Genomic DNA, 22,172 nt, shown 5'->3' with positions numbered 1-22,172 from the left:
TCAGCCTGAGATAATCATAATCCCGAAACAGCAGATTTCAAGGCCAGCAGGCCAATTTAGAGAAAGTTGGTCACGTTAGACTGGTGGAAAATCTTAAATTTGTAATGAAAAGTATGTTTTTAAATAAAGCGTTGTTTCAGCACCTGTTGCTCACACTAACTGGCAAAGTAATTTCTTTCCTGTCCCATTATAGTGTACCAGAGAATAAAACCATGCGACTGCTGCATTAAGGCTTCTGTTACTCTCCCAGTCAGTACATCTAAAGCTATGGTGACTCTGGCAAGCTTTCCTTTGACACTCCTGCCAGCCACTACACCCTGCACTTCTCATGAGGGTCTCAGTGCTCAGCCACAGTTTGATGGAATTTGCCCCAGAGGTTCAGACCATTCTTTAAAAGGTTTCACCATTCAGTTCTTATGTTACTGTCTTCATCCTATGCAGTCCCTATCCTGATCCCCGACCTCAATCTGTCAACATGAGTTTGTAGTAAGTTGTAATAATATCTCCATCACCAATCCTTGGTTTACAGTGATAAACCATATCAGAATTACCAATAAAATGCGGCCTGTTAACAAGCTCTTCCATACTCTAAGTCATAAATAGCCCTCCCTGTACAAAATGGTGGTACTTCAGCCAATCCCCCAACAGCCATTCCACGGGAAGAGGGGGCAAAGGCAAAGCTGGATGCTGATCCCTGCGGGTTTATTCCCCAGCACAGCACTGCCAGGTTTGCTATTGGCACCAATAGGCTGTGCCTTCAAGTTGTAACGAGAGTGCCTGGGGGAAAGCAGCAGAGAGAACTGAGACGTAGAGCAAGATTAAAACACACAAATATCCTATTTACAGGCACTGCGTAAAAACACCTGCTGATGGAAATTAACAGAGGGCTCTGTTAGCTGGCAGCGGCCTAATGGAGCTTTTAACCGCTGAGCACTGACCTGCTTGCTCAAGCACCAGCACGCCGTCTGTAAGGAAAGCAATGGCTGCTCTCCGTGTGCTCTTCCAGCACAAGCTAATCTCCCTGGATCCCGGGGGCTGCGGGCACCGGGCAGCTCTGCCCTGCCCTCCCACCGTGCCTTCCTTCCCCCGCTACAGCCTGCAACCTGCATTCCTGCCGCTTCCCATTTCTGCTGGCAGCCCTGCGTGCAGGTACCGACTACCCTTCCTTTCGGAGAAGGGCGTGCACAAATTTATAACCTGGGAGACACCTGAAAGCTCAGCTGCCCTTCGCCCCTCCTTTGCAGCCCTGCGCGCCTGGCTTGGGTCTCCCACACGGGAAAACACCGCAGGAAACACGGCTTAGCCCAGGCGCCGTCGAGCACCCCAGCCCCAGCTCGGACCCTATCCCCATATCCCCGCAGCAGGAGCTGGCGGCTCTCTCCCAGCCCGGGGCGGCAGGGCCGGGCGGGCTCTCCTGCATGCCCCGCCTGTCCCCGCCCCGCCGGAGCCGCAGCGGGGCGCAGCGTCCGGCCGCGGGCCGGGAAGGAAGAACGGAGGGTTCAGCCCCCTTCCCGCCCGGACGCCGCCGGTCCGCAGCTCCGCGGTGGGGCTGCCTGCCCGGGCCCAGCCCGCCATGGCACGGTGGGCGATGCGGGTGCTGGCGCTTCTGCTGTGCCTGCTGCGGGCGGGCAGTGCCGCCCTCCCGGCGCCTGCGGGCACCCGGCTTGGGCAGGAGGGCGGCGGGCAACGAGGAGCGGCGGCTCTGCGGGTAGGTGTCCCGGCCGTGCTTCCCCTCGCCATCGCGCCGGAGCGCGGAGCTGCGGCCCGGCTGGTGCGGGCTCGGCCGCAGGAGGAGAGGCGGCGGTGCAGGCCGGGAGGCGGATGGCCGGGATGGCAGGCCGGGATGTGCCCGGCTGAGCCGCTTGCCATGGCCCTGCCGCGCCTCCCCACAGAGCTGGGGCCGCTCCCTCCCGGCCCGGTGTCACCGCCGGAGCGGCTGCACGGCGACATGGGGCGGCCCGGAGAACGGGGCTGAGGCGGGGAGGCCTTTAGGTCATTGTCCTGTTCATTTGCTTCGTAAAGACGGGAAGCGTGTTGGGGTTAACTCTTGTCTCAAGACATTTTTTGCGCATCTCTGAACCGCAGGGTTTGTTGTGCTGTCAGAGAAGGACATCAGATGAGTTTGGCACAACTTGTTCTCAGCTTGCCTGTTCTGTCTGTTTCATGTCAATTTTTTGCGCTTAGCAAATGCACTTTTGGTATCTGTTAGAGTCGAAGTTAGTCTAATTCCTACTGCTTTGGTAGGGATGCAGGATAAATTTGAGGATAACACCTCTTGTTATCCAATTTCATATTTACTGTTGCTAACCTTTTCTTTTTCTGCTCTTACAGTTTGGTCCCTGCTGCTAACTTAATAATGCCCACAATTATTTTTTTGTTCTTCTAGGAAAGCACTAAAAGAATTAGATTATTGAATTCATCATCAAAAGATAATACGACTGCAGTCTATGGAATAAATCAGTTTTCTCACCTGTTTCCTGAAGAATTCAAAGGTACATTATCTGGTTGCTTCTAATGCCTTTTATGTTTTTTTTTTTTAATCTTTCCCAGAGCCTGTGTCTTTTACATTTACAGATTCTTCCCGTGATGATAGTCAGCTAATTTACAAAGGCTGGTACCAAACTGTAAGTACTTCTGGAGGATACAACAATCCTTTTCATGTTCTGTAGTCTTGCAAGGTTGAATTGCCCACATCCTAAATATGTTTTAGTATTCAGGCGGTTCTATTTTTCCTTCTTTCTTCTCACCATGCTTTAAAGCTTTCTTCAGTTGCAACAGTTTTAAAAATGGAAGATACACAAGGTTCTCCAGTAAGTTCATATTCCCTTCCCCAACACAAAATTGACTACAGTCCAAACAATGCTTGGAGGTCCAAGGCTGCATGACAGCTATGGCTTTCTGGAGCAATATGACATACCTATTTTTTTTTTGTAGAAAATTTTCTGATAGCTAGCCTAATCTTCTCTTCTTGCTGTTCATGTGTGTTGTTACATTTTCTATTCATCAGAGGGTTTAACATATTTTTTTAAATTTTAAATAATTAAACATTTTTTTGGTGAAAAACCAGCAACTTGCCGGTGTTTCAGAATCTTTACTTTATTCTCCTCTTATTTTCCCCTTGTACATGGCTAAAACAAAGCATTTTTTTGAGTAAGTAAAATGTTGTGGAAATTTTCGAGCAAAATTTGTTTTATGGGGTGGTTATGGTTATCACTCAACTTCAGAAAGTCTTCACACTTCCTGACCCACATACCCTACATAGAGTATTTCTGTTCTTTCTGGAACTGTAGGAATATTTACATTCATTCTGGAGTATAATGATTATTTTAAAATACATTAATTTTCAGTGGATTTTAGAAGGAGACGTAATCTCATGGTTGTAACTGTAGATCAAAGTTACCTCTGAATTCTAATAAAGTAGTTGTTTGTGGGATTTTTTGGTCATAGATTTACAGATTTTTGTGTTCTGTTTAGCTATTTACCTAAGAAGCATACCTCACAAACTTCCCAGATACATAAAAGTGCCAAAGGGAAAGGAAAAACCTCTGCCAAAGAAGTTTGACTGGAGGGACAAGAAGGTCATTGCAGGAGTTAGAAACCAGCAAACAGTAAGTCCTGGTATTTTCCTTTCCTGGTTCTCAGCAGGTTGGCTGTAAGGCACAGTGAAGGTTTTGCAAGGGACCAGCACTGCCTGAAGGTGCCTTGGAGCACTGGCACAAGAGTGGCTAGTTGAACAGATCAAAGTTATGTAGCATTTTATGTGAAGTGGTAGACTTAAAAGAATGAGGTGTAAAAATGGTGCATTTAGAAACTGTGTGTAATATATTTTTTCATCTAGTTAACTAATTTGGAAAATATTTTGCACCATGTGCATTTTGTATTTTTCTGAAGGAACCATGGTTAGTTCAATGCTTGACCTCATCCCCCTGGTTCACCTAGAGAGGTATAGATCCTTTCCTGTTGTTCTTCTCCCATAACTGAATCCCTTGCCTGGTGAACACCTCTTTCTTTAGCAGTGAACTCCTCAGGGGATGTATTCATGATAGTAAAGTAACCAGACTCCACACAATCAGAGTTTATCCCAAAGTGGTTATGGTCATTGATAAAAAAAGAAGCTGTTCAGTCCCCAGTGTCTCCTTTCTGTGCTTCACATAGGACCTTATGAGGAATAAATTATGCTCCTTATTTTAAATGGCACAGTTCAAATATCCTAAAACTGCAGTATAGATTGTTGCTAAGAATTATGTTTAATTTCACTTTACCATTTCTTAAACTATAATCTGTTTCTACAAAATTCTATAAAAACTTACATGGTTAAAAACCAGTTTCATCCTGAGGCAACATTTTTTTTTGGAAAATAGATATCTCACAGTAAAGAGCATCCACAGACCTATCTTCAAGAGCAAAAATTCATCAGGAAGGAGTCCTTAAAATAAGACACCCATAATGCATTTCTAGCTTTCAGAGAGCAGTGCAGGGGGAAAAACAATTCCATATTTTAAAAGGATGATCACACTTCTTTATTATTGCCTTAAAACAGAGTTCAAGGATTGTGTTTTAAATGAAGAGCATTGGAAGACCTCTTTTGCCTCTTCTTTTCTTCTCATATCATGCTTCAAAAACAAACTGACTTTTGCTTTCTCCCCCATTTCCCTTGTGTCTCTCTCAGTGTGGAGGCTGCTGGGCTTTCAGCATTGTAGGTGGCATAGAGTCTGCCTATGCAATTAAAAGAAACAACCTGGAAGAGCTCAGTGTGCAGCAAGTTATTGACTGCTCATACAATAATTATGGCTGCAACGGGGGATCCACTGTGAGCGCTTTGAGCTGGCTGAACCAGGTTTGAAACTCTTTATAAAAACCTCAAAAGACTTCATCAGCTTTCATATTAGCGTTCTTATTTATTGAAGAAAAGTGATGGGGAAGGTGAAATGTACAGATTTTAATTTATTTATGTGTATATATATGCATACACATATGTATCTCTGTATATGTATGCATGCTTATTTATTTTGTTTGGAACCAAGAGAGAATTTGTTCAAGCAGAATTGAAATTTGATTGGAACTTTATGGTCTGTATATGTTCTTGAGAATGTAACAAGTCAGTCCACAGGGGCTGAAAAACTTCCTGAATTGATTTGCAAGCATACAGTACCAGTGTAGACAGAGCCACTTATGCATATGCCATTTTGTGGATTTGAGGCCCCATTATATGGGCAAAAGGAAGGATCTTGACATTTTCTGTTCTCAAGTTTCAATATTTTCTGTTGCAAACACTATAAAATTATGTGTGTGTAAGACCTCAGAATAAAATGAACTGCGTTTCTTTGTTTCACTTGCAGCCCAAAACATTGCAAATGCAGACCAATTTTCTACTTCAATTGTTGCTGATACATTTCATTCGGTGAAAAATCCAAAATGTGTGTTAATAACATATGTTAGCAGAAACATTTTAATATCTTTGAAATAAAAAGTACTCTCTCAGATTGATTTACAAGAATGTAAAAAGAATTTTTCAAATTTTTTGAAGAAATTTTAATCTTAAATTTCTTAATTTTAAGAAACTGTAATTCTACCCCTGAAGAGTAATAAAACCGTGGCTAGTAACAGTCTAGATAACTTGTTAAGTTTGAATATCAGGAACAACAGAGGATACTCACATTGATTCCTCTGAAACCAAATTTCTTCTTGCCTAGCAACAGAGGGACCACAAATGAATTAGGCTGAAGAAGTCACTGTCATAAACATACTGTACTGCAAAAGACATGAAGAGTTAAAAAGGATCAATACATCATACATTAGCATGAGAGTTTGATGCCAAGAACAGAATTGGACTTCATAGTATTTTATATAACTTCTTGGGATATTTGTGCTTCTTGAACTGTCACAAGGAGAGGATAGTTTTGTGTGGGGAAGTCATTTGAAGAGAAGGAATAGTCATTCATTGAATGAGCATGTCTGTGTCTTGAAATGGATGGGATTGCTCATGAGGGTAGTTAAACCAGAGATGCCTTTTAAATTTCATCCTTTTTTTAAAGATTTCTGAATTCCTTCTGAAACTGTCTCAGTGAACAAGGAATCTAGAGGTAGTAAATACTTATTTCACAACATGACATTCTTATTTCTAATCTTGCCCAGAGCACACTGAATTTTGAGTGGGTAATGTGGTCATTTTCTATATGTTTTGAGCTGCATTGTAGTAAAGTCAAATGCATTAACTTCTGACTCAATTACTTTGCAGACGAAAGTAAAACTTGTGAGAGATTCAGAATACACTTTTAAAGCTCAGACAGGACTGTGCCATTATTTTGATCGCTCGGATTTTGGGGTTTCAATAACAGGATTTGCTGCATATGACTTCAGGTATCTATCATGGATCCTTTTTATTTGCTGTACTTTTCCTTCTGTGTTCAGCAATCATTGAGTAAGCTAGAGTGAATAGTGCATTGGCCAGGCAAAGGTTATGAGGTTGACTGTATCACTTCTGTAGCTGTGTGCTGGAGAAACATTAATGTATAACATCTTTGAGAGTTAAGGCTTGCCACAGTGAATCCACTCAACACTGCCATCACTAAGCCTGTTCAAATGAGAAAGCTTAAGTTTGTGTCTTGGAATTAGGTCTTTTAAATTGGCTGTGTAAAAAAGGGAACACAGAGTCAGTTACAGCGTCTAATATATGAATATTACACTGCTTTATTATGGGAAACAGTAAATCATACCAATAGCAATTGGAATTTATTGAAAAAATTAGGAAACATTCAGTTACTTTGGTATTCATTACACATCCACCCACATCTTCTCCAGCCCATGACTTTAGAAACAGTGTTGTCAACTGAATTCTGTAAAGACTTCAGCTTTTTAGGTTTCTGTGTGAAGAAACTTATTTTCTAATTTTTGTCAGTACAATACAGCTACACACTTAATAAAGGCAAGAAATATTATTCTGACTAGGAATTATATCACTGCTAGATATAAGTAACTAAAGTCAATCATATGTTTGCCAGTCTGTATTTGCCAAATTTAGTTACTGAACGTATCATGCTGTGATGAAAATTTCCTGTTCCAGTATATTGGACAATTACAACTGTATGAAGATGCTAATGGTAAATGTCTGATAGTGGCAATGTCCTGTGCTTTGATATGTTTGAGGTACATATTTTAGTGTATCATTATGTATAACAGGTACTTCTGTAAGTTTAAAAAACAGTGGGAAACTACAGCACAGACTAACAGTTCATTGAAAGCTGGTTTTGGTTGAGAAGAGTGATGTTCAAAAGTGATGATATAGTACTCTCTCAGCATTGCCCACTGACTTGACCTTTGGATCTGTCCCATCGTTTGTGTGTCCTATATTTGGATAATTGTGTTGTAGTGTATGAAATACATAATTACTGACGTATGTTATGTGGTATGTAGAACTCAGAGGAAGCAGCTTAATTATTTGATTTTTAAACTATTTTTAACAAGTACATTACAATCACTAGAATCACTTTAGTGTGCTAACTTCAGTAACTTGGCTTTGTTACTCACTCTTTCCACAGTGGTCAAGAAGAGGAGATGATGAAGATGCTTGTCAACTGGGGCCCTTTGGCAGTGACTGTCGATGCCATTAGCTGGCAGGATTATCTCGGTGGAATCATACAATATCACTGCTCCAGTGGAAGAGCAAACCACGCTGTCCTTATCACTGGTTTTGACACAACAGGTGTGTTTCCACCAGCTAAACTTCAGCACAGTAGGTGTGGTGGGGTTTTTCTTACTTGCAACTTGCCTTTTGTGGGACAAGTGATTAAAATCCAGAACTTGGTATTTTATTGAAAGCTGTGTCATTTGATGTCACATCAATTCTGGAAATGCAGCCTGATCCCCGGAGAAAAACTCTTTCTGTCATTGATTCTTCAGTTCTGTGGCACTTCCTTCTTGTAAAGTCAAGACCATGGCTATGTGTGTCTTTCTGCTGGAAGAGCCCATATCCAGTCTTCCCATACCAGAATATTAGTTCTGTTCTCTATGGGAGCAACAGTAGGTTTCACTGGCCTATATCATCAACCCATCAGAAACGCTGAGATACTAAAATGCTAATTAATTAAATTTGTGGACTGTTAGGAATCTAAAGCTTCCAAATCTCATGTTGTCTCTTGCTCATGAAATGTCTCTTCCAGGTAGCATCCCTTACTGGATTGTACAGAACTCTTGGGGGCCAACATGGGGAATAGGTGGCTATGTTCGTGTTAAGATAGGCAGCAACATCTGTGGTAAGTCTGACAGAAAATAAGTGAAGTGGTAAAGGCCACAGGCTGGGATATGTTTCTCCATGTAAGGAAGGCTATAATAAAATACTATAATAATATAATAGAGATATAATGGGATCCTCAGGCAATACAGAACAGTGCTATGCTTTAAAAGAGATTAAATGAGTCCAGATGGAAAAATAAATAAAGTGGTTACTAGTCTGAGCAACCGGTGGAGTTGAATGATTGAAAAGCACCATGTAAAGGTAAAGCTGTATAAGAATAACAAATAATTAAAATTCTTTTGTCCCTGACCATGTAGAGGTAATGGCACTGTAAAGTATCCAGCCATGTGTCATAGTTCTAGGTGTGTACCATCACTGTACTCCTGTAGCTAGAACAGCTGCTGTCCTTGGCTGGTGGGTACCATTAGCTCTGGACTCAGCTTAGCAAACAAATATGAAAAGTGAAACTCCTTGGGAATTGTGTACCCTGCTTGTGGCTTTTCTTGTAGGACAGAGATACATCCTTTTAGTGCTAGTTCCATCTTGTGCCCATTTAATGTTCGCATGAAATTTCTCTTTGGGTTTGAGGGATTTCTGTAGTATTAAATACCCCATTTATGCTGGATATGGAGGTAAGGCAAGTCAAGCTCCTGTTTACCATCAGAGACTGCTGAGCCAAATTGCTGGGATATTGCCACTAGCTAGGAAACGTGTGCCTGTTGCAATTTTACATGTTAAAGTAACACTGGAAGTCTTCCACTGGCTTTCCCTTCCCGTGTGTGTTTCACAGTAGCTCTCAGTGATTGCAAGAGGTGTTAGATTACCTAAATCTTCTGCAAATAAGAATAGATAATATTCAGTTTGCCTGCATTTGGTAAAGATCAGAACAATGTATCCAGTCATAGCTTTCTCATGTTGATGAATTTTTTGTTCTTGTTGTATAAACAAACAACTTGGAAAGAGACATTTAGAAGAAGTCATAATGCAAGTCAGTTAGAGATGGTGGAGAGAATAGATGTGTTACGTTCAAAACCTGTTCTCTGAAAAGGCAAAGGTTTTCACTTTTTCTGTAGCATACCACACATGAACAATTGCTCATTTTCACACAGAGATGTTATCTTCTGGTTTAGAGGTGCTCTGATACCACCAGGATATAAAATTTTGAACATACAAGCAGAGGAAGGAGAAGATTAGATTTCAACTATACACAGTGCCAGGCAAGGAAGAAATAAAAGGGTTGCAGATGATTCCCTGGATTGCTACTGTCATGGCATGGAGGGCAGAGAGCATTATATGAATATGAATTCTGGGAAGTCTCCACTTCAGTATTTATTAAAACCAAATTTTACTTCTTTTGTAGGTATAGCAGATACAGTTTCAGCAGTATTTGTTTGACACTCCTCTGGGCCTCTACAGCTGGTCAAAGACCACAAGACCATTTGGACACGCACTCTATATGAGATGTAATTCAAAACAACATTTTCTAATATAAGAAATGGCTGTAAGGGCAATTCCTGCAACTCCTGGCTGGAGATTTTAAAAAAAGTTTTTATTTGGAATTTGCATTGAATGCCAAATTTCTCATGGAGTAAAAAGACTCAGAATCAACTGCAGAGTGCACACAAGAAGCTACAAAGATGGACCAAAGCCTCAAATGTGAACTTTATCCGGGTGTTGAATACTACTCTCCTTATAAAAATCTTGAAAGAACTGATGGCAAATGAGAAGGAATTTGGATCAAAAAAATCAATAGTATAAGAGTGTATTTGAATGTAAGAATCATGAGTAACAGTTTAGAAAGTCAGCAATTACAGAATACATTGAATAAACTGAGTGTTAAATTTCCCTCATTAATTGAACTCAGAGGTCAGACTTGCTGGGAATCAAAAAGGGGTTCCAGCTTTGCGTATGATACAAAACTGCAGCTGCAGGCAAATATAACTAGAACTCAAAACCAAATGTGTAATTCTAAAATGCTTTGAATTTTTCACCTGGAATGCTTTACCTGTATCTTTTAAGAAGGCCTACTGTGAAAAGTATTGAAGCAATTCTGTAATTTTTGCACTCAATTTCTGTACCATGTTAATAGATTTGTTTTTTATAACTTTTTATGACAAATGCAATGAGTATTTATAATTGTGTATAGTTAAGTGTTGCTGTTTTAGTCCTTCTAATTGTTAATATTTTAAATGAAGGGAAGGCCCAAGTGTGATGTGTCTTTCCTTCGGGTTTTGCTACTTACTGAATTTACTTGGCTGAAAACTTCAGTTGAACAAAATACGAAGTCTTCTGTACTCTGAGGGTTGTGTAGTCTGGCCTTCCCTGAATGTCTTACAAACAACAGATAGCACAGTTGCATAACTGAAAAACAATTGCCAAAGTTCCTAAAGGGGCATTGATAAAAGTAATGTAGTCACAGCAGTATGAAACACTGATGTGCCACCAGTGTTTTTGAGCTGCTACTGCAGTGAACTGAATGGCTGTGGTAGAGAGAACTTACCAGAAATTCCAGTCTAGAGTCATTGTATGTGTGTTTCCAAAGGAAGCACTTAAGACAAAAGTCAATTTAAGGAGAAGATGACCCAGCTTTATCAATATTCTCTAGCCAAAGTTGCCTTTTATTATATATCAGTTTGAATAAAAACCACTTTAAATGTCTGTTGTACTCCTGTTTGGACTTTATTTTTTCCTTAGAAGATGACTTAACAAAAGATGAGCTTTAATACTGCTTTATTTGAAATGCAAAGTAAGTACTTATATCTGCTATTTTTAACAGTATTTCTATGTAAGGGATTTACATTCTCATGTAACCCATAGATAGCAACATGATTCTTGATGTATTATAAGTTCAGGATGCTTTGGTTTCTATAGATTCAGGACTTAGTTTTTTGAATCTAGCTTTTGAAACTTTTAACACAAAATTCCTTTTGAAATTGCACTAGAGCTCAGAAACTAATATTCTTCTGGAGGTGATGAGACTGATTACATCCTCAAATAGTCATAAATTAGTAACAGCCATTAGGCAAACAAGCAAATACAAAAATATGTACAAATAAGTTGTGATCCTGATAACTCCATGTAATTTACTCTGTCTCTCTTAAGTGTAAACTTTAGGAAGCCAACTAAGAGTTATATTGGTCATTGAGTTGTATTGGGGTATCATTTTACTTTTAACCTAGTCTAACTCAATACAAATTATTTTTTCTACAAGCAATTTAGTTTCCTTCACAAGGCTACTATTCACATAGCTATCAGACATAAATACATATTTACACACCCACACTCCGTGAGAATGGCTGGTAACACCACTCAAGGTGAAAGTCATGAAGTTCTTTACAGCAACCAGCCTAGAAAGGTAGGCTAGTCAGAGTCATCACTGCTGAAGTAGGAGCTGTCACAGTATTCTGCTGTGTAAAGGAATTTATGAATGTTTGGGTTCATCTTTGGTATCCAGTGTCTTGGCACTAGAAACGTTGAAAGATTGAACAAATCCACAAACACCTTGTATCTGTCACTGAAAAAGACAATTGGAACAATAATTCCATCAGCGCAGAAGGCCATAATTAGTAAATCCTCAGTAATCATTCCTTGTCTTGTGTTTTATAGGATGCCTTGCACTAACTCTCCTGAACATTGCAGAGCAAGAGTCCAGTCCTAACTTTCTAGGGCATAGCAGATTAGGCTTAAAAAGGAAGTAGAGTTCTATAGTAACATCTTTCTTCTGAAAATACAGACTACATAGGTTGGGATCTCTAGCAGAATTTATCCAGGAACAATGTAAACCTGACATCAAGGAAGAGTAGGAGAACTTTCTAACAAAGTCAGTGGACATTCAATCCTCAATATCAGTCTAACCATCTGCTTTCTACTCTGCCCTCTGTTCCAATGGCTGTGATAGCAGTCATTGCCCACAGCCACATGTGGTGGTTCACGGTTCTTTGAGAACAAACCTCAAAGAAGATCCTCCTGTTAGGAGGTTGTGCAACTACAGGTCATGCTAGGGAATAAAGAAACTCAGTTACACAGTAGCTGGGACTCACTTCCAGCCTGTGTCACCTCATTGACTTGGGCTAGCTGGTACACAAACTAAACAATGCAAGGTTAATATTATTGCTGTCACTGTAACGCCTGGACCCCTTGACTGAGAATTATAGATTACACTTTCAGTGAGTGATCAAAAGTTATTTTTGCCCTAGAAGGCTTGGAATTTATATATGTCACCTGATAAATAAATGTACAACAACCAGGGGGAGATGCTAGAGTCCCAGAAGAGAAGCAGCAGCCCTTTGGCCTCCAGTGAGCTGTCTGAAATACTCCTCCCAGCTTTAGAGTATTTATGAACTATTCATTGCAGGTGACATGTTATTCTTACCTCACTGTTGAGCGCAAGTAGTGGTAGCCTGATGAGCCTCCAGTGCCAGCCTTGCTACCAATCATTCTGTGCACCAAACAGACATGGTTGTCTAAATGATACAAAAGGAGAAAATGGCACATGTTCAGTGTTTAGATACAATAGACAGTCACATTTATTAAAGGTCATGCAGAGATCTTTACAGGGATACAGAACTAGGTCTTCAGCAATGCAGGAGTTAATTCTGCCATTCTTCAGTCAATTTATATAAAGTTATTTTTAATTCACACTGATTATTGTATGAGCACACTAATTATTATAAATTACTATGCTCTGTTAATACAGAGCAGGTCTAATAATGTATCACTTATTTATGCCTAGATAGCAAAGGAGCAGAAGGAATGTTTGCCTATAAAGAGATGACTTTTTGGGATACATTGAAAAATATATACCTGTCCCTTAAATAAAATAGTACACTTTAAGCAGGTTGTAGCTCTACTTATGTATGTAATGATCACAAAAGCAGCTCTTTATCTTTCCTCGTGGCTGAAGTAGAAATAAAAAATGTCATTCCTAAAGAATGTTATTCCTAAAGCATAACTCCAAAGCTCTGTTCTAAGACTGGGTGAAACTCAGAGACAGAACAATTTACTTGCATCTAGAAGAGGGAGTGTCACAGTCAAAAAAGTCAAACTTACACCTCCATTTAGTCATGAGCACATCAAGATCCATAAGGGAAGTGAGAAGCTGAAAGGGAACCTGGAAACGAGGCTCCTCCCTTGGAAAATGAAAGAGTAGACAGTGAGACCTCTTAGCAAGTGCTGTATTTTTCAAAGTTGAACTTCACCAGTGCTTAGTGACTTAAAGTCACTTTCCTAAATTGGTACTGAAGTATCAGTAGATATTTTTACTAATGCTTCCGCCATGTAAGTCTTATACTTGGAAAAGGACTCCAAATCGTTCTAGGACAGGTAGAACAAGACATTTACTAGTTACAATCTGAGAAGCAGCATCTGGTCAAACAAGAACCGTCTACCCAGAGGGGATGTGCCACCTCTATCCTTGTAGATACTCAGAGCTCAGCTGGACACAGCCCTGGGCAGCCTGGTCTGACCTCTGAGCTGTATCTGACTAATCATGGCTCCTGTGGAGGGTTGAAATAGATTGCTTTCCACAGCCCATTCCAACCTAATTAGACCTGTGCTGCTGTTCTTAGCCATCACCTCTCCTCCTGCCAGTCACCATTAAAGACACATATTACATTACCTGTAGAAATAGATCATTAAGGCTCCCTTCAGTGCTTTGTAGGACAGTCGTCTCTCTCCTGCAAGATACAAGTGTCCTTAGTTTATTCTCATTCTCCTGCAATTGTAATGCTATTATGTGATTATAAATAACATGTCTAAGCCATGCAAAGTGCATATTGACATATGGAAATACAATCTACCTTTACTGAGCAGATGTTCATGGCGTTTTTCATCAAATAACGAAAGTAGTATGTCTTTCTGTTTTTGGTATTCAGACAGTAAGTCATCTTTTTCTTCTGATTCTGCTTTGGCCTTTGGTATTTAAAACAAAGACAAATTTTGGAATTCAACAGGCAAAATTAAGCACTTGAATGACTCATTATGCAACTTTTATTTAAATAAATACTGTGAAGTTTGCATATTAAATGTAAGAACTGTATTTTCAAATAAGATATGAGTCACTGTCCTTTGAAAAGTACAGTTACCAAGAAATGCACAATTAAATAGATGCCAACACAACTCAGATAAATATTCAAATAAACTGGCAACTTATCATTTATTTTGGTCTAGAGGCCTTGAAAACATTTAATATTAATTTGTTTGAAGTCTGATTTATTTGTTTTCAAGGCAAAAAAATGACATCTTTGTAGAGCTGTTGGTAAGAAAATTGTAAATAAAAAAGTTTATATTAGAAAGTTGTAAACAGATATTCTCAGGAAGCTGATTAATTCTTATGAATTTTTTTTTAAAAATGAAAAAATATTAAAAATGTTTTTTAAAGCTACAGTTCTTAAAATATTCAGGGATTTTCTGGTCCTTATTTGCCAGCATAATTCAAATGATCACATAGCAGCAAATTGCCACATACTGTTAAACAGAAACGGGCTGTTTATAGTGACATTCCATATTCACAGCTCAGGGGCCCAAACTTTCTATTTACTCTGGATTGTAGATGCAAGTACTAACTAAAGGTGCAGTTGTAGTTTCAGTAAAATCAACTTCATCCCTTCCATTGATACAAATCCAACCCTTTTGCAATCAAAATCATCCATGTATGTCATGCTTTAAATCATCTTAGATGTCAAATTTTAAAATTATTATTATTTCCTGAAGAATGTGCAATTTTTTCTGCTTCTTGCAGAGACTGATGAAGATTAAGTGAAGTGAGTGAGAAACTGTGAGTGAGCCAAAAGTTAAATTAATGTCACAATATTATTTTGCCATCTGTCTATGCTTATGGTAGTTCAAGAGTACGCTATATACCTGTATCAACTCAAATTCCTCTTCCAGACCTTTCAGAACGTTCACTTCTAGTTGTCCCCAGAAATCAAATTCTTCTGCATCGAGTCCCGGAGTTCTTTCCAGCCATTCCTTTAATAACAATAGTAATAGTAAAAGTAATAGTAATAGTTAATAGTAATAGTAATAGCAATAGCAATGTGTTCAAGGAATAACAATGCAAGTGCATTATCCTATAATTACAAGTTATAGCAACATAAATTATACTACTACAGTTCTGTTTGGGTACCCTGTGGAAGTGCTTATGGCTAAATTCAGCATGTCCATGGAGATGATTTACACCTGCACAATGGTGCCATACCAGCCCCCTCAGGTTCCAGGGAACCTGTCTCATTCTAAGGGTGTCTTTAAAACAAACTACAAGAAAACAGTCTTATTCCACTAGGATAGAAATATAAATATATAGGATAATAGTAATGATAAGTCTCAGAAAGGAGATATAGAGCTATCTATAGTTTCTAACCTCTCTGATAGACATCACTAACAGTGAGACTATTTTTAAATTTTCTTCTCAAAAGGGCTTACAGTCATGAAAAACAATGCAAACGAAACAGTACATTTACATTCTTAGCTTGCACTTTCACAGTGCAATTTACCAGTTTACAGACAGAATTTTCAGATGAAAGGAGATGCTGTGAAAAGTCAGTTGGTTTAGTAATGACTAGCTCTCTTTCATGCAAAATTTGGTGAGAGTCCAAAACACAATTGACAGAGAATTTGTCAACATACTAGCCACTCTTAAGGTAGGAGAATTCGTCATTGACACTAATGAAGGACATTCTTGGGAGATGGGGGAAAATGAAGGAAGGTCTAAGACAGACATTGTTACCTCCACAAGTTGCAGTAGTGTTGGTTCTTGCTCTGATTTAAGCAGTAGTTCATAATCCTGTCCCTTGAAGTTATCACGGTAATGCCTTCTATTATAAGGAACTCTCAGACTTTGGGGAACACCAATTTTGTTCTCTAGCAAGCGAAACTGCAGGCTCTGAAAGCCTGAGGCTGGACTTAGGTAGTATCTTTGGGAACAGAAGAAAAGAAGATACAAAAATGAAGGATGTTATTTTACAGCGGTTGGTTATCTTGTTCATAAAAAAACCCATCCATATTTCACATTTGAAAAATCAAATAGCTATCTCAGCATCTTTTATATGACTGCATTTAAGAAAAAAAAAAACCAAGCAATTTTAATGCAACTACAATGTTCATAAAACATAATCTTATTTTCTAGTTCTCTGTTGTTTCTACATGCAGAGATACATTCACACACTTATGTTTGCACTGTATTTTAAAATGGCAGCTTTGTGCATGTGATGTACAGGAGGCAACATTAGTGAATATAATTTCTTTTCCAGACAGAATAGGTAGTTTCACCAGCAGTCACTATTACAAAAATTTTCACAGCAATAAAGTTCCCACAAATGCATTTTAAAGTCTTTTTATACAGCATAATTCCAATATATTGCTACATATATGTGTGCAATATTATATAGTGCCTTATTCTATACAGTAGAATAATGTTCAGGAAAAACTTCCAGTGGGTTTTTTTGATGGATTCATTAATGGGAGTCTTTAAGAGTTAAATTGTCTGACCATGCTGAAAAACAACTACTGATAAAAGTAACCTGAAATCCCACATTGCTAGATAATTGTAATGCATTTTGAATTGCGAGTACAAGATTTGACAGAGACACATCATTGATATAATCTTAGGTTTACTTATCAAATGACAGTATGTGGTTGAAAAGCAAGTTTGGATCAAAACAGATGATTAGCCCATGGATTTCCCCTGCTGTAGAGTAATGCTAAATGATACAGATGCTACAGACTTCAAACAAGGGAAGAAAAATTGTAGTTTCCTTCTCTTTTCATTTGGGGACATTAAAAGATAGAAGGGAAAGGATACCAAAATGCAGAGCTATTTCTGTTGTTTCTGTTATTTTAACTTTTGACTCTGAGACCAGTCAGTAGCACCCTACCCAAAAGTGTCAACAATTAGTGAATTGCACTTCTTTGCAGAACATGCTGGACTCACGCTCAGGCTCAATTTCGTAATTGGCCCTTGTGCTTTAACGTCATGTTTGCATCTCTAAGGTGAACCCTCAGCTTGCTGAAAGACACCAGCACACATGCAGAATTCACAGTCAGCTCTAAGGATGGGGATTACCAACTCATGGATTGCTGTAGAGAAATAGTGAGTCTTTACCTGAAGTCAAAGAAGTCCAATGCAGTCATAGTTTCCAAAACTGAGAACTGCTCCACAAGTAATTTCAGAATCAGTGAAATTCTGTTCATTCGAGTAATAACCTTCAGCATGTTCCTCTCATCTCTTACCTGTGGAAAAAATAAAGATCATAACCAGAGAGAATGGTGTTTTCTCTAGATCCTACTTGGTTATTTCAGATCTTTTCACTGTGGTACATACTATAGCTCCCAAGTCCTTCCCATGTGAAATCCATAGAAGCAGAATCTCATATGGAATAGAGTGCTCTGGTTTTAACTGCAAACTGAAATATAATTTTCAAAGATTGAAATCCATTTTTTTCTGACTGATGTTACATTACAATTAGGCCTATCATATAGGGTTTTTTCTATGTTTTTGACTAAAATAGAAGTCAAAGAAATTAAATTCTAAAGCAAAATAATTTCTATAATTTCCAATAATTACTATATTATCGTAAGTTTATATTATATAATAAGATAATTATATACTTTCTGTTATAATTACTTCTAGAATAATTTCCATTCTTGTGAAGGAACAAGCCATAAGGCAGGTATGGAAATTACTTAAAAGTTGAGAAGTGGAATAATCTGACAGCTACATGAGGAGAGCACATCTAAAACATGTTCCTCAGAAATGTACATTAGCAAGCAGAGAAGATGAGAAAAGACTACATCTGGTGGGAAATAGAAAATATTAAATGGGAAACACAGAAATTCTTTTTTTGGCTAAGCTGAACACTTTGCCTGCAGAGGCGTCTGCTAAAATTCCTTTAAGTTTCAATGCAATTGAACTTCTCTCTAAAATCTGGGCATGCAACCAGGAAATATCAAACTACAAAAAATGGCAGATGATAACCATTTCCTTAATTGCCTGGCTTGACCTTAACATTGGCATTTCAAATGCTAATTTTAAACAAGGTTTCATTTTTCACAAAATAAATAATGAAAAATTCTTCTTCTTAAGAATTTATTTTGGTCAGTTATAATTTGATAAAATATTAAACTAAAAAGCCAATGAAATTAGGAATATAGTGGACAACAGACAACATTTTCATTTCTTATGAAAAGAAGGTTTCTTGTTTCAGTCTGGTCTAGTTTCAAATTTTCTTTGTAGACATGCTCATGATGTACTCAAGGTATTTCTCAAATTGCACACAGTTAGATTTTTTTCTGTGGATCTAGTATCAAGTCAAGAGCTTTATATTGTTAGCTATTATTGTAATGTGTGTTTAGCTTTGGACAAATGTGAGGAGTTGCTTATCTTCGTAATTTTCGGAAATTGTCACACAGTATTACCCTGCTTTGGATTCTTGCTTTTCTGTTGGATTTACTATTACACAACTACAAAAGCAAGTTCTCCTCCTCACAGCAGATATGGGATGGAAGGATATAGTATGTAGACTTCAAAAACTGAACAAAGACAGAAATTACCTTTCACCATAATACCTGTGAGCCTTCTACTTTTCAGTTTTGCCTCTGAGCCTGCTTTTTCTGCAGTAGAATGTTTCCAGCTTAAGTCTCTGCAGTTACCCAGCTCTAGTAGGAAACTATGAGAGCATTTTGGCCTATGAAACTGGCCTTGAAAGGTGATCTACACAAAAGCATACTTCAGGAGGAAATAAGATTTCGCTGATCAAAAATCTGTACTATCACAATATAAGAGCCACTCAGCCAAATTTTATTTGGTCTTTTGATGCTGTTTTTCAAAAGAGTACATGTTTCTTAAATAAACTCAAGTATATCAGGCTGAGAGGCAGGAAATTAGAGAAAAACAGGGCTGAATTTTCCAAAAATTAATATTTATTTTTAACTTACATGACCATTTTGAAAGATCCCTCGCACAGAGTCCATTTCCCACAAAATTTGCTTAAACCAAAGTTCATATGCTACAACAAAAAAGACATTGTCAGCATCAACTTCAGTGTTAATTTGGTTTTCTTTCTTCTTAGCGCCAAAAAAAAAAAATTCTTACGTTGGTTTGAAATTAATAGCCTACATTTACACTGCCAGTGCACAAAAAGGTGCTGACACATACACTTATGACCTGTTACAGTATTCTGCCCTTTACCTAAAGCACTACAGAAAATAATCTAGAGTCGAGAATATTGAGAGAATTTTTTAAAATCTGTTTTTGCACATCAGATATTTGATCTCCACATTGTTCATTACAAAAGGAGGAAAGAGAAAATCCAGATCTGATACTTCAATAAAATCTAACTCCAGAGCTGCTTATAATCTGCATGTTTTCTGTCAGTAACAGAAAATATCATCAGGCCAGGCTCTGCAAAACAGGCAGATATGAGCATTAGGGAGTGCCTAATGAGTGTGATGATTTCTACACAGATTCTAGATCGTTAAAACTGGATTGAAGTTTCAGAGAAGGCACAAGACAACACACAAAATTTGCCTCCAATAAACTGCATAGCAGTCTGTTGCTTGGACAACACCAAGATTTTCATAATCTTAATTTGTCTAAGAATAGAACCATCCATATTTTGGTTCACCAAATCCAAAGGTTATGCTCATGGCTTCACAAGCATAGAGTTGATTATAGCCTTACAATTTGTATAGGGATATATATAAATATAAAACAGATAAAAGACAGAGCTGTTGCTGTGCTGGTTCTAAAATGAAAACAATTTGTGAATTGCATGTTTCAGCACCAAATAACTCCCTGTGGCAAAAATGTTGGTCAACAACAACTGTGCTCCTCCACTTACCTTGATGTGTCACAATGAAAAGATGCTCATCATGTATTCTTTTCCCTTTCTTCTCACTCTCTAGTTCCTGAGCATTCAATATTTTGTCCAGCTTAAAAATAAAGGTAAGATTGTCCTGTAAAGCTCTCAATTCTACTATTAGCAATGGCAGTCCTACTGCATATGGCTAATTTTTACGGGATAACAGTTTTAAAGAATGCACATGCAGACTTCACACTCTAGGTTATATGAAAAGTTTGACTAAATTGTCTCATGTATTACTTACTTTTTAATTAAAAAAAATCTTGCCTAAAGTAGAACATTCAGGTACCTCAAGGGAAAAAAGTTTTGAAAATAATCTTCAGGGTAAATATCCAGGACACTTTCCAGATTTTAGATCTATACTGTCATGTCCCATAAAAACAGAGTTCCTAAAGTAAAATTCTGAGTAATCACACAATAACATCTGCATAAGAGCTCCAATTTGAAGCTGTAGTAATAATTTCAGTTTTGAGATTACTAGATTTCTTTTTTCAGTCAAATTTACAATCTAGTCATAGCTAATTTTAAAAAAATTCTTTGCAAGATTCCAAATAGTATATCAACAAATCAGTTCAAAAGCACAGAGTAATTCCCCTCACTGCAGTTCACACTGTCAGGGAAAAAAAAAAAAAAAACCAAAAAACCAAACTTCTGGATTCTTTTAGTACATATGGCATTTTATTTTTACTTATTTCTTAATTGCTTCTAGTTTCTGCAGGTTTTGGGTTGGGGTTTTTTCATGTCGTCATCCCCACCATCCCCTCTCCCCATTAGTCATTGTCCTTTGTCCTTCCCCCTAGTTTCCTGAAATATATTTTTACAGTCAAGTATTCTGGGCTTTCATGGAAATTGCACAGTCTGCTGATGTGCAGAAATTGCCAAGTGATGATTTTCAGACCAAAGAAAGCTTTTTGTGGTGTGTCACTTTACAGTTTGGGCTTAGCAATATGGATAATTCCCTATGAAACCCCCAAAATAAAACATCCATCTTCCTTGCAGTTTGAGAAGCATTCCCACAGAGCACACTGAGGTCCCAGTTGAGATGGGCACCTGAGCCTGTTACACTTGAATACCTGTCTTAGCAACTGCTGGGAGAAGTGTCAAACACAGGTCCTGCCTCAAGTCATAACAGCAACCAGGACAGCAAACGTTAAATCCTGAAACTTACTTGTAGGTAATCTCCATAGATAAGCCCACCTTTGCTGGCTTTATTTATTCCTTCTTGAGATTTGTCTTCATTTTCATCTTCCAAAGATAGCTTGGTAAAATTAAATCTAGGAATAAAATGAAGTAAACAGATAGCTTGTTAAAATTAAATCTAAGAATAAAATGCACTAAATATGTAAATGATTAATTAAAGAACTATGAATATACCTGCCCTTTTACTAACAGATGCATCTACAATTCAAACAAATGCTTTATTTTGATAAACAGAACCAGTAGAGCAGGTTTTTGATAAAAACTGAAATTCCTCTTGTCACAGTAACAGCTGGTAGCATTACATCTAGTTCGTCAAGTAACAAGCACTCACACAAATCCTTGTATGATCTCTTTTCATTTAGCAATAGCTACAGCTGTCTACTTGCTGATAGCAAGTAATGCCTCTCTGAGATTTCCTATTTTGCACTAACAGAGTATCATTTGGGTTGAATTTACAAAACAAAACACAGAGAGGAAAGACTCACAGGTAATTCTTCCCCGCGAAGGGGCAACCGGTCATGATTTCAGGATCCAAACTCGCTGAGCTGCACACTGGGGAATATATTCTGTTAGTGTTCCCAAACCTGCTGCAGCTCCCTTATATGTAACCTTATCTCACTGCCAAGGCCAACCCCCAAATTCCCCTTCTTAGCCCTCAGCCCATCCCCGCTATTCAATAATTACAGAGACTATCACAGCACAAAGGTCAGGAAGTCCATGTTGGCTCTCCAGGATTGTGTTTTTCTCTCCCAGTTAAAAAATGAATGGATGACATGCTTGTTTTTTCCTATGGCACAAACTTTTTGTGCTTTTCACTGCAAGGTTTCCAGCAGTTGTTTCTTTGGACACAAGTGTAATGTGTAAGGTATAAGTCAATGAGA

The 22,172-nt window shown here is 38.3% G+C and overlaps 2 protein-coding genes and 1 long non-coding RNA gene across 4 annotated transcripts in view; 1 reads left to right on the top strand and 2 right to left on the bottom strand.

Annotated features, from left to right (window-relative positions):
• The window catches only part of LOC146438187 (uncharacterized), a 38,281-nt gene extending 36,979 nt beyond the window's left edge, over positions 1-1,302 (bottom strand). Inside the window, exon 1 of the long non-coding RNA XR_014851685.1 lies at positions 939-1,302. This is a non-coding gene — a long non-coding RNA (uncharacterized LOC146438187). The remainder of the gene's footprint in view (positions 1-938) is intronic.
• A 34-nt stretch (positions 1,303-1,336) lies between these two features.
• CTSO (cathepsin O) lies at positions 1,337-10,432 on the top strand. 2 transcript variants are annotated; one of them, XM_085058571.1, is made up of 9 exons: positions 1,337-1,708; positions 2,387-2,492; positions 2,575-2,624; positions 3,456-3,608; positions 4,670-4,837; positions 6,239-6,360; positions 7,539-7,702; positions 8,160-8,252; positions 9,594-10,432. In XM_085058571.1, exons 1-9 carry the CDS (start codon positions 1,574-1,576, stop codon positions 9,626-9,628), a joined length of 1,026 nt encoding a protein of 341 aa, XP_084914697.1. In that variant the 5' UTR covers positions 1,337-1,573; the 3' UTR covers positions 9,629-10,432. The 2 variants fall into 2 exon arrangements, with proteins under 2 accessions (XP_084914697.1, XP_084914698.1); XM_085058572.1 differs by lacking the exon at positions 2,575-2,624 and having other exon boundaries at positions 1,351-1,708; positions 3,475-3,608.
• A 514-nt stretch (positions 10,433-10,946) lies between these two features.
• Positions 10,947-21,902, bottom strand: TDO2 (tryptophan 2,3-dioxygenase). Its single transcript, XM_085058570.1, has 12 exons — positions 21,777-21,902; positions 21,260-21,365; positions 20,071-20,161; positions 19,166-19,236; positions 17,334-17,461; positions 15,960-16,146; positions 15,095-15,202; positions 14,032-14,143; positions 13,851-13,908; positions 13,283-13,362; positions 12,606-12,696; positions 10,947-11,747 (listed from the first exon to the last, which is right to left on the bottom strand). The coding sequence occupies exons 1-12, from the start codon at positions 21,809-21,811 to the stop codon at positions 11,594-11,596; spliced, it is 1,221 nt and encodes a 406-aa protein (XP_084914696.1). The 5' UTR covers positions 21,812-21,902; the 3' UTR covers positions 10,947-11,593.
• Between the last annotated feature and the right edge of the window lie 270 nt (positions 21,903-22,172).

The sequence above is a fragment of the Lichenostomus cassidix genome, chromosome 4, assembly GCF_008360975.1.
Source record: "Lichenostomus cassidix isolate B80296 chromosome 4, HeHo_3.0, whole genome shotgun sequence".
NCBI classification, from domain to species: domain Eukaryota; kingdom Metazoa; phylum Chordata; class Aves; order Passeriformes; family Meliphagidae; genus Lichenostomus; species Lichenostomus cassidix.
This window is presented reverse-complemented; position numbering and strand designations above follow the sequence as displayed.

What these genes read in the sequence shown, in the direction of transcription:
- CTSO (XM_085058571.1), top strand. Translation starts at nt 1,574, where the DNA reads ATGGCACGGTGGGCGATGCGGGTGCTGGCGCTTCTGCTGTGCCTGCTG. An exon ending in CTTTGAGCTGGCTGAACCAG is followed by an intron (nt 4,838 to 6,238) that starts GTTTGAAACTCT and finishes ATTACTTTGCAG; the next exon opens with ACGAAAGTAAAACTTGTGAG. An exon ending in TTTGCTGCATATGACTTCAG is followed by an intron (nt 6,361 to 7,538) that starts GTATCTATCATG and finishes CTCTTTCCACAG; the next exon opens with TGGTCAAGAAGAGGAGATGA.
- TDO2 (XM_085058570.1), bottom strand. Translation starts at nt 21,811, where the DNA reads ATGACCGGTTGCCCCTTCGCGGGGAAGAATTACCT. An exon ending in TCTATGGAGATTACCTACAA is followed by an intron (nt 20,162 to 21,259) that starts GTAAGTTTCAGG and finishes TTTATTTTTAAG; the next exon opens with CTGGACAAAATATTGAATGC. An exon ending in CACTACTGCAACTTGTGGAG is followed by an intron (nt 15,203 to 15,959) that starts GTAACAATGTCT and finishes TTGTTATTAAAG; the next exon opens with GAATGGCTGGAAAGAACTCC.